At 48.2% G+C, this 11204-nt stretch overlaps 1 protein-coding gene across 2 annotated transcripts; it reads left to right on the forward strand.

Moving 5' to 3' along the window:
• Window positions 1–1033: 1033 nt before the first annotated feature.
• Window positions 1034–10411, forward strand: NAA10 (N-alpha-acetyltransferase 10, NatA catalytic subunit). Of its 2 annotated transcripts, none has more exons than XM_063119344.1 (8): window positions 1034–1142; window positions 2129–2227; window positions 3734–3792; window positions 5921–5966; window positions 6851–6966; window positions 7726–7770; window positions 8539–8623; window positions 10054–10411. In XM_063119344.1, the coding sequence occupies exons 1-8, from the start codon at window positions 1122–1124 to the stop codon at window positions 10306–10308; spliced, it is 726 nt and encodes a 241-aa protein (XP_062975414.1). In that variant the 5' UTR covers window positions 1034–1121; the 3' UTR covers window positions 10309–10411. The 2 variants fall into 2 exon arrangements, with proteins under 2 accessions (XP_062975414.1, XP_062975413.1); XM_063119343.1 differs by having other exon boundaries at window positions 1035–1142; window positions 8539–8659.
• The last annotated feature ends 793 nt before the right edge of the window (window positions 10412–11204 follow it).

Genomic DNA, 11204 nt, shown 5'->3' on the forward strand with positions numbered 1-11204 from the left:
TCTCCTTGTCAATTCCCAAATTAATGAAAGGCAAGTAGGATTGTGAAGTGGACAGAAAACAGCAGCCTGGTCTGCTTCTGGGTCTTTAACAGACTTTTGATATGCAGAAATTAGGTGAAACTTTTCACAGCATGGAGCTAAATATTATCACTTGATATTGTCAAGGAAAGTTTATGCCAGAAAAAAAGTTACATCTTTATAAGGTACGGCAGGACTCTTTTGTTGCTAAAGGCACAGTTATACTACCTAGTTAAGAGTTGGCAAATAGATTTCCCCCACACATTCAACGTTTTAATTCCACCACCGCCCTCACCAATAATACTTAGCATTTGTATGTGTTCAGAGTGCAGGCTTCACAACAACCCTGAAGTGTAGGTCAGTGTTATTATCTCCACATTGCAGATAGGAGTGGAGATGGCCTGAGACGGGCTTGCTTAGGGCCACCTACTGAGTTCAAGGCAGAAAAGTTATTTGAAATAAGCTATTCTGAGTTCACAGTTTAGCCACGACGGTAAACTGCCACTTTATCAACCAAAGGCAGTTCTTTAGGCAATTCCTCTATTTTTCTTGGTTCATTTCCCACATCTAGGTCCATCCGCCTTTTCATTGGTCTGTCGGTAAAATTCTGAAACTCCGAGCTCTACGATTGGTTAAATTGGCAATCAATTAATATTCTTCGGCGCGGAACGGCGGGCCAGAGACAGATGATTTGTTTCCTTGAGTCTAAAGGGGCGGGGATTAACGTCACTTCTTCCTAACCAGACACGGGCGGAAGCGCCAAACGAAGAGAACCACACAGGACTGCAAATAAGGAAAAGGCAGAGAAGAGTAAGCAGCTCCGCAATTGGTCAAAGTGACCAGACTTAAGGGCGTTCTGATTGGATGCTGAGGAGGACTTGGCTTATTATTATTATTTGCTCTTGGACGATCGGGAGGGACGGCGATGCGAGCTGTGTATCGGGATTGGCTAACGGCATTTTCTTCTGTGCCCAGGGATTGGCTGAGGAGCAGAGATGGACGCGTTCTTTCCTCCACCCACCTCCTTTCCCCCCCTCTAGAACTAGCTGCCTTGACAAAGTCTGGCCGCCGCGTGATCTGAAGGAAGGGTCGACGCCGACACCATGAATATCCGGAATGCGCGGGTTCGAGTCCCGGGGTCCACGGGAGGGCGTTGATGTGGGAGGGGGCCGCGTGGTGTAGAGGATGGGCCGGGGTCCAGGGGGTGGGGGGGTGGGGGGAAATAAGGAGGCCTGGCATAGGTGTAACCTGTTCTGGAGAAAAGGCGGTGAAGGCCCTTGTTCAGCCCTCCCTCCCCATCAATAATTAGTCGGTCTGAATTTGTGCAAGCTTCTGTTTTTTTCATCTTTTTTCGTAGAGAACCCAAATAGTCAGCTCCGTATTGTCCGGGGGTGGGTGGGTTCGTGGGCCGCGTGTTTTGAACCTGCCTTCCAAATCCTACCCAATTTAAACCGGATTCCCCTCTGGTAGCCAACATCTCTGTCTGAAGGAAGAGGGCTTACTCTGAAGTAAGTCTCACTGATTTCCCGAGAACAGCCTCCTTGCATCAAATTGACCTCAAGCCTGTCAATGGTGGGTTAGCTAGTTGTGAGGGGTGAGTGAAACCTCCCCGTTCAAGAGCAGTATACCTGGGTTGTGAGATGATGGGGGCAACTATTTCCTTTCTTGTGAGTGACCAGGGGTAACTACTGGTTGAAAGGAAATGCTTGATGAGGTGGGCTAGTAGAGGTCACCAGCATTTTGTACTCGGAGATGAGTCCTCTGCTTCTGAATACGGAGGTTCTGTTAGGCCACTGCAGCTAAGAGTTGCCGACAGTCATCAGCTTCATCCAAAACGGAGATTCTTACTAAATCAGACATTATTTTGACCTCTAGTGCAATATACTGTTTCTAGCAATGGCCAGCCTGATGCCTTTGTGAAAGTGACGAGCTGGCCCTGATGGACGGCTCCTATTGGTTGCCTCCAGTGTCTTGTATTCTGAGATATACTGCCCTTGAATGTGGATGTTCCATTCAGCAATTACATCTAACAGCCATTGGGGTATGTGTGGGGTGGTAATTGGATTCTCCTTTTAATTGTCTCAAATATCTTTCTTTCCCCTACCACCAGCCTGAGGACCTGATGAACATGCAACACTGCAACCTTCTTTGCTTGCCTGAGAACTATCAGATGAAGTATTATTTCTATCATGGACTCTCCTGGCCACAGGTGACTCCCTTTATGTATTCATCCCTGGTCAGCAGCTACTTTTGTCAAGATTGTGGAAGATAAAGGCACGGAAAATACACAATCTCACCCCCTCAAAGGGCCTAACTGCAAACCTCATTGCCGCAAACCATGGCTCCCTCCACCCCCCTTTTCTCATTTGCCTTTGCATTGGGAGCTGTGGTGGTAGTAGGGCAACTCCAGAAGCTAGTTCTGGGTCGGGACCCTCCATTTACTGACCGCTAATGTATACTCTCTGCCCCAGTCTGTGTCTGAGAACTAGGCCTCTAGCCTCTCTCCTCCAGTTTGGAGTGGCCATGATAGCAAATAAGTTACAGGGCAGGTTTTACAGGCCTGTAATTAGTAATACCTGCAGCCACGTGATCTAATTAATGCTCATTACTCTTGGCATGGGATTAGAGTTGGGAAATTTCTGGTTCAAATCTCACCTCTGCTACTCCCTGGGTAGTATGAGGTTGCTACCCAGACAATGTGTGTGTAGTTTAAGTTACCTCAGGCAGCTGTGGTTTTTAATGGCTGTTCTCTCCCCCCCCCCCCCCGTCTCCCCGCTCCCAAAACATACGCTACGCATCCCAGTCCTGTCTGTCCACTTCTCTGCTTTGCAGTATACCCAAAATCCTGCTTCATTACAGCAGGTGGGGAGAGGGAGTACACCATTGCTAAGGTGAGGGGAAATGACTAAACCTGCCTCCTGTGCATATTCTCCAGGTTGCAACCAGGCAAAATGGTATCTTACTGCTTTTGTGATATGGGAATAATAATAATTCTGATTTACCTACAGGGTGGTTGTTTAAAAGGCATCTTAATGAAATTATACGTGAGGGGCCTTAAATACTCAAACATCGATATCTACATTTTTTTAGTTATTTTTTATTTCATTTTTATACTGCCCAATAGCTGAAGCTCTCTGTGTGGTTCACAAAAATTAAAACCATAATTACAGCATAAAATATATGAAAGCTTAAAACCACAACATAAAACTATAATGCAAATACAACCAGAATAAAACCAAGCAGCAATGCAGACATTTAAAGCAGCAGAGTTAAAAGATTAGCTAATAAATGGCTGAATTAATGGGAAAATATAAAGCTCTTCACCTGTCGCTGGACAGAGTACAAAGTAGGTGTCAGGTGATCCTCTCTAGGGAGCTCATTCCACAGCTGGGGTGCCACAGCAGAAAAGATCCTCCTCCTGGTAACCACTGGCTTCATTTCCTTTGGCGGGTTCATGGGGAAGGACCTACATGCTACATTGTATTCTTAAGGGATGGGCTCAGACTTTGAGATGGGGTAGACTGATGGAATATTCCTCCATCTCTTCCTTTGGCTTGGCATGTGGAAGAGCAGTTTTTTTCTGCTAGTCTGCACTGATGCCTTTTAATCTTGCTCCAAAAATAAGGTTCCTTTTCTCAGGCCAATGATGCCTCCTGTTCTGCCTGTGGGTGTTTATGATCTTTGTCCCTCTAATTACCTTCTTGTTCTTCCCTAGCTCTCCTACATTGCTGAGGATGAGAATGGCAAGATTGTGGGCTATGTGCTGGCTAAAATGTGAGTAGGAAATTTGATTGGAGTGTGTGTATATGTGCGTGTGTGTGTGTGTGTTATATTTGCAATTCCATTTTCCCAATGGCAAAAAGATTACACAAGAGGCTCCAGAATATGTTAGTATTACATGTAATTTGAAGGTTATGCGTCTAAATTCTGAGGGTGTGCAATCTCCTTTTCCCCTCTGATGACTGGTTGTGGCTGTTGGGCAAAGAGGGGGTTCAGCCATATAAACAGGACATTGGTGATGGTGGTCAGGAGAGTTGGCACAGAGGCAGTGAAGCATGTCAGCTCCATTCTTGTTGGTACCTTCAAGATCCCCCAGGCCTTCTAGAATACTTGGCATCCTCTCTCTTTTGCCACCTCATTGGCACGTGTTTCATCTCCGCTGTTCTAGAAATGGAAGTTCCAACTGGTTTAGGGGCAGCCTCTTGCCTCAGAAATGCTAACCCAGCCCTCCTAGCTTTGGGAAAGTCTTTGTTCACGTCAGCATAGAGTGCTGGTTTTTGTCATAACATGTCCACAGTGGCATTTGGGTGAAGTAGATATGGCGTTGGGTTTCGCCACAGGAAATGAACTTTGAATCCTTTCTTGGCCGTAGACCAGCTTGTTGTTCAGCGTCTTCCTTGCGAAGTTCTCAGGGGGGCAAAAAATCTAAATTTTAGCAACTCAAAGCCCTTTGGGAAGTAATAGAAAGAAAGCGTAATACATTTTAGAGAAGTTGCATCTTTTATTATTATTATTATTATAGCACATTTATCCTGCCCTTTATCCATAGAAGGCTCTCAAGGCAGTTTACAAAAATAATTCATAAGACAGTCCCTGCCCACAGGTTTACAATCTAAAAAACATGACACAAAAGGAAAGGGAATTGGGAGGGAGCTGTAGGCACAAAGGAGGTATGTTCAGCTCAGAGATATTCCAAACCGCTTCTCTGAATTTTCATCAGACCAAGGTCTGTAGCTCTTTCACATAAGGAAATACAATGAATAATGTGCAGGCAATATTCTACTCTGCTCAGTAACATTTTTAATATATATATATATATATCTTTATTTACAATGGGGGTGGGAAGAACACAAAGAGGCGGGGAAAAGGATTTAACACTTCCATTTCATTCATATATATATATATATATATATATATATATATATATGTTAAAATAAGCAATTATATCTAAATAATACATCCATCTGATGTTGACGGTTGTAGGAGATATGTTCAAACATAGCAAGAGCAGGGAAATATATTGGCCCTCTTCAGGCGACATGCTAAGCCACAGTGGTTAAGCATTTTGAGCGAGATATTATGGCTTAGCACATTGTGTGAACCATTCCTTACCATGGTGGCTACCGAACCACAGTTTAAACTCGCTCACTAACCATTTGCTGCAAAAGGGTTAGTGGACTAACCATGGCTTAGTGTGTCGTCTGAACAGTATCATTTGAGTGATAGGTGGAGGGTGTTTTTCCTTCCATGCTTGGAGTACAAGTCTCTTTGCTAAAGGCTCTCAGTACTCACTTTTGCTGGCCATCTGTTAATCCCCACGTCAAGTTGTATTAAATGGAGAGATTTAATCTCCTTTTCATGAAATGAGTTCAAATTTTGTCCAGTTACTGAAAAAAAAGGTGTCATTACGCTAAGTGGTTTCACAGCATCAAAAGTGTGATGCTGTGCATGTTTAGACAGAAAAAAAGGCCTACAACTCCCAGCATGACTGTCTGGAGCAGAGCTTTCCAAACTGTGTGTCGCGACACGTTAGCGTGTTGGCTGCAGTGTGTAGGTGTGTTGTGCGAACGTATTACAATTTATGTATGTGTCTGCATCTCTTATAAGGGGTTAGTTTAACCTCCGGTTTGCTAGTAAAACTGAATTACTGTGTCGCGAAATGATGCATGGTCTAAAAAGTGTGTCACCAACATGAAAAGTTTGGAAAGCTCTGGTCTGGAACATGCTGGGAGTTGTAGGTCTTTTTTCCATCTAGGCATGCAAAGGGTTGCACCTTAAATCAACAGTTTTTGACATTATGGGCAATTTGGACTTAAAGGCTGTATATACATCGATACTTAGCTAGTGCTGTCTGTGGTGGGTGTGGTTGGAGCTGAGCGGACGATCTCACTTTTGTCTCTAGGGAAGAAGACCCCGATGACGTGCCCCATGGACACATCACATCTCTGGTAATACCTCCTTGCCGTTTCCTTTCCTTTGTTCTGGCCCCAAGACGGGCAAGTTGAGAGCAGTGAATCGCAGGGCTGCTAGCAGGACTTGAGATCTTCTGCTAGACCAGGGGTGGGCAGCTTGTGGGGCCTCCAGGTGGTTTGGTTTAAAACTTCCATCAGAGAGGAAGGGTTGATGGAAATTGCTGGCCAAAGTATCTGAAGGACCACAGGTCAGGGGTGGGGAATGTTTTTTGCCCTAAGAACTGTACTGGCACCCCAAAAGTATGTCCGGGGGCTGCATGCCAGTGATGGACAGGGACACGTCCCCCATTTTTACACTTGCACGGATCTGTGCACGGAGAAAAGGGCAGCCCCTTTCCCCACACACAGAGAAAACAGAGTAATCTGTCCATGGAGGAAGAGATTTTTTCTCTTCCTGCATGGATAGATCAGGGCACCCTTCTCTGAGGGGTGGGGCATCCAGGCAAAGCCATCAGGCAAGGGAAGAGCCCCCTATCCGGGTATTAGGCTGGAGGTTCCCCAGGTGGCCATGACAGCCACAACTCCGGGCCTGATCCTCTGCAGCTGACGATCATCTCTCTCGGAGATCCTGAGCAGTAACCCTTCAAGCATCATGGCCGTTCAGGTCAAGCCCCAGGCAAAAGGGTGGAATCCGTTTGTGCTCCCTGCTAAAATGTTATTCATCATCAAATCGCTCTGATCTCCAGGTACTCGTGAACTTCGGGGGATTTGCATCACTGCGCCAATGAGGTGGTCGGCATACTGTTAGTGGGAGTTAGGTCCAGCTTACAAATAGGTGGTGGTGGTGTCCTGGGTTAGACAAATCCTTTCCGTTCTGGGGGAAAGCGAAATGCTTGCTAACTGCCCTTCCTCTTCCCTAGGCGGTCAAGCGTTCCCACCGCCGCCTGGGCCTGGCTCAAAAGCTGATGGACCAGGCCTCACGTGCCATGATCGAGAACTTCAATGCCAAGTATGTCTCTCTGCACGTGCGGAAGAGGTGGGTCCCTCCTGTTCCCTCTTCGGCTGCACTTGCATTCGCTTTCCAAAGAAGTAAAAGACCACTGTACTATTGTCACTACACAATTATTATCTATACTCTTGAGGGTGGGTCATACAAGCCCCTCTCTTCCCCCGCCCCAGCGCTCACGGGGGAAATGCTTTGCTGTTGTCTGTGGTGTGTGGGAGATGTGTACGTCAGTCCTGTCCCATACTGTCTGAATGCGTGGATGATTGAGGGAATATTTCCGCCATGGGCGGGGGGGTGGACATGGCCACAGCCTGCAATGGATGCAGGGTAACCCATGCAGCCCCCTTTGCACAGACTTTCAACATGGGGTGTATGGGTCTGTGTGTCCATGAAAGACCCTTTTGTGGTCACTTGCAGGGCAAGCATCCGTCCCCCACTGACATCTTCTTTTCAACCCTTGTGTCGCTTCCCCTTGCCATGTGCACTGGAAGCAGCAATCCGAGCGATTTTGTCAGAACTTCTCGTGGGATTCCTTGTTTCTGGCTTCCTGATTTCCTCCCAAGTTGACGCTCCTGACTTCTTTGGTCCAAAGCAGTCTCATGTTCCACATAAGCCTCTGCAGGATCCACCCAAGAGGGAGATAAAGTTCACAAGAACTCTGTTCTGCTTGGGGTGGGGCTAGGAAAGGAGAAAGAGGGGCGTGTGGAGCGCTTAGATTTTTTCACATTACCTACAGTTCTATGTGCTTAGCCTCTAAATTTTCCAAACCTTCCCCCCCTTTCCTTGCAGTAATCGCGCAGCGCTCCACCTCTATTCCAACACGCTCAACTTCCAGTGAGTATTATTTATTTATTTCTTACATTTCTATACTGCCCAAAGCTCTGTGTGTGGTTCACGATGAGGGCAAGTGTGGTCCTGGTATGGTTAGAGTGTTAGAGATGAGTTGGAAACGGAGGGTTCAAGCCGTGACTGGCTGCAAAAGTCTTTAGGTGGCCTCGAGCAAGCCATTATCTCTCAGCCTAGCATACCTTGCAAGCTTGCTGTGTAGCTAAAACGCCTTTCTGAACTCCTTAAAGCTCCCTCACAGGCAGGGAAGCTTAATGTGGTACACAGTAAACCGAAGGTTCTTGTGACACTAGAAATGGCTTGTATTTCCCAAAACTGTCGAATGGGTTAGAAGAAAATTTGATCTTAACATCTGTCAGATGTTTTTATGACCCTTGGAAAGGTTTCTCCCATTCTGACCTACCTGCACACTATCCCAGAATATTACTGCTTGAGCATTGATGCGCTGCTTTCTGAGTGTCCAAAGGACTTCCTGCGCATTCTCTCAGTAATCCTTACAGGATTGTAAAGCGGGCTAGTATCGCCATCCTCATATTCAAGGTGTGGGGCGGGGAGAGTCTGAGGCTGCACGAACAGTGCCCTGCCTGAGCTGCCTTGTGAATTCATAGCTGAGAGGGGATTTGAACTGGGAGCTGCCCAGTTTGCCCTCCTTGCCCCCTACATCACGCCAGCTGTGGCCAAGCCTAGGGTGGCATTCAAGACCCAGCCTGCGATGGGTTTTCCGGGGGAGGCTAGCCTGCTTGCTCTTTCCAACAGGATCAGTGAAGTGGAGCCCAAATACTACGCTGATGGGGAAGACGCTTACGCTATGAAGCGTGATTTGACGCAAATGGCGGAGGAGGTGAGCAGGGACCCTGCTGATGCCCTCAATACAGGAGTAGGTGTTCATGTTTGTCTGTGTGTCCTTGATATCCCATTGCTGATGCTTCTGTAGTGGCCTTTCGATCTCCCCTAGCTGTAGTAGCCCTTAAAGTTAGTGCATCACTTTTAGCGAGTGCTGATGCTGGCGGCCGGCCTGATTCCTGGCAGGGCCAAGAGCGTAGCGACCCGTTGCATTAATGGCATTGAAAATAACCATGGCTAAGCCGGGCTCTTGTCAGTTGGATTCCGGATTCTCTGGAGGGGCGCAGAGAAGCCTGAAAGGAAAGAGGCGAACGTGGGCGGGAGGTTGCTCTTGCACTCACGTCCTGCTTGTGGGCTTCCCGTGGGCAGCTGGTCGGCCAGCGTGCGAACAGAATGCTGGACTAGATGGACCCTCGGTCTGATCCAGCATCAGGGCTCCTCTTATGTTCGTCACACAGGGAAGCTGCAGACTCCAGGTGGCCTTCTCCGCCCATTTGTGTTGCTCTGTTTCTTTTGACCTCTCCCTTAGCACCGAAGCAGGGCTGGGGAGCTTCTAGCTTGCAGGCTACCTTCAGTCTTCTAGGCCTCCCCACCCAGCCTGTTGAGGTCCTGGTGGGGGGCCCTCCCCAACGCCCCAGCCCTCAGAAAAGGGCAAGGGGAGAGGCCGGCCTGGGAGCCATCACCTGCGCCGCGAAGCAACGGTTCCGTAGCGCTCTGCTCACCTTTTGCCTTTCCATCGGGAAAGACGAGGGGCAAGCAGAACTCCGCCTCAAGGGGCCTGTTTGACGATGACATAGGAACTTTATTTATTTATTTATTACATTTTTATACCGCCCAATAGCTGAAGCTCTCTGGGCGGTTCACAAAAATTAAAACCATCATAAAACAACCAACAGGTTCAAAACACAAATACAAAATATTTAAGTATAAAAAGCACAACCAGGATAAAACCACGCAGCAAAATTGATATAAGTTTAAAATGCAGAGTTAAAACAGTATAATTTAAATTTAAGTTAAAATTAAGTGTTAAAATACTGAGTGAATAAAAAGGTCTTCAGCTGGCGACGAAAGGAGCACAGTGTAGGCACCAGGCGGACCTCTCTGGGGAGCTCATTCCACAACCGGGGTGCCACAGCGGAACTTGGGAAGCGGCCTTCTAACGGGTCAATCCTTTGTCCATCTTGCTCAGCATTGCTGACACTGACTGGCAGCCACAGCTCTCCAGGGTTTCAGGCCGGAATGTTCCCAGCCGTACTTGGAGATGACAGGGACCGAACCTGGGACCTTCTGCATGCAAAGCAGGTGCTCTGCCACTGAGCCTCGGACCCTCCCATTTAATAGTTAATTGTTGCTTAACTCCCACTCTCTTTTCCCCCCCTCCGCCCCGGCTAACAGTCCCAACCTAACCCAGCATCTTTTCCCTCCCAGCTGCGGAGGCAGGTGGACCTGAAGGAGAAGAGCAAGCACTCAGTGCTGGGCTCCATCGAGAACAAAGGTGGCGACCACAAGGCCAACCACGTGGGCGATTGCTGCCGGGACGACAAGTGCCCCGGGACTGTGGTGGGCACTGGGCCCGGGGCCGCCGAGGACAGCGGGGACAGCAAGGACGTCAGCGAGGTCAGCGAGGCCACAGAGAGCACAGACGTCAAGGACAGCTCAGAGGCCTCCGACTCTGCCTCGTAGCGAGGACTGCCGCCATGCCCTTCGCTCCAGCTGAAGGACTCGTGGTCCTGTCTTTGGCTAGGCCCCTGCAGAGGGACTGGAAATAAAAGCATACAGAACCAGAGGCACGTGTGTATGTGTGGTTGTCTGGCTGGCATGTGCTTTGGGAAAGAATGCCCAGTGAAGCTGTTGTACTGAGAGAGAGAGAGAGAGAGAGAGAGAGAGAGAGAGAGAGAGAGAGAGAGAGAGAAGCAGTGGCCAGGCCCTGGAATTGCTGTGTGGGGCTTTGTTCTTCGGTTCGCCCCATCTCCCCTTCCCCATCTGTGCTCTGGCTCCTCAGTGTTCCATGGCTCATGCCGTCTCTTTTCTAGAAGACATGGCCCTTTAAAGTCTCCAGTGGCAGCAGGAGGAGAGCCAGTTAATTGCTCTCCTGCCCATTCCTCTGCAGTGGTGTAGCTAGGGCAGGGCCTTGGGTCCAAAGTCCCGGGCAACATAAGAGGGGCCCCCAAATGACCACCTAGACAGTGTTGAGTGAGGAGGGCAGCAGAAGCAAACTCCAATTTATTCTTGTAGTCATGGTAGTGCTATGATTTAAGTGAGCTTCAAATGCAAAATGGCACACGCTCAGTATTTATTTATTTTTAAAGCATCAGGGTTGACAAACAGCTTTGTTCTTCTAACATAACTGGAATGTAGAAGCAGTTGTAAAGCACGGAATGGTGGTTGGGAGGGCAAAGAGAAATGTTAGACGTCCAGGGTCTCAAATTCCCAGCCTGCACCACTGTACCTCTGTGGCCTCAGTGTCTGCCCCCCGCCTTCATCTGCTGTGGTGAGAAGGTCTCCAGTGAGTTGGAAGGGTGACGGGGCCATGGAGGGAATAGGCAAAAGGCTCTGCAGCTGCCTCTTCCCTGTTTTCA

This window comes from Elgaria multicarinata, chromosome 3 (genome assembly GCF_023053635.1).
Source record: "Elgaria multicarinata webbii isolate HBS135686 ecotype San Diego chromosome 3, rElgMul1.1.pri, whole genome shotgun sequence".
Taxonomy (NCBI): domain Eukaryota; kingdom Metazoa; phylum Chordata; class Lepidosauria; order Squamata; family Anguidae; genus Elgaria; species Elgaria multicarinata.

What these genes read in the sequence shown, in the direction of transcription:
- NAA10 (XM_063119343.1), top strand. Translation starts at nt 1,122, where the DNA reads ATGAATATCCGGAATGCGCGG. An exon ending in ATGGACTCTCCTGGCCACAG is followed by an intron (nt 2,228 to 3,733) that starts GTGACTCCCTTT and finishes GTTCTTCCCTAG; the next exon opens with CTCTCCTACATTGCTGAGGA. An exon ending in TCCAACACGCTCAACTTCCA is followed by an intron (nt 7,771 to 8,538) that starts GTGAGTATTATT and finishes TCTTTCCAACAG; the next exon opens with GATCAGTGAAGTGGAGCCCA.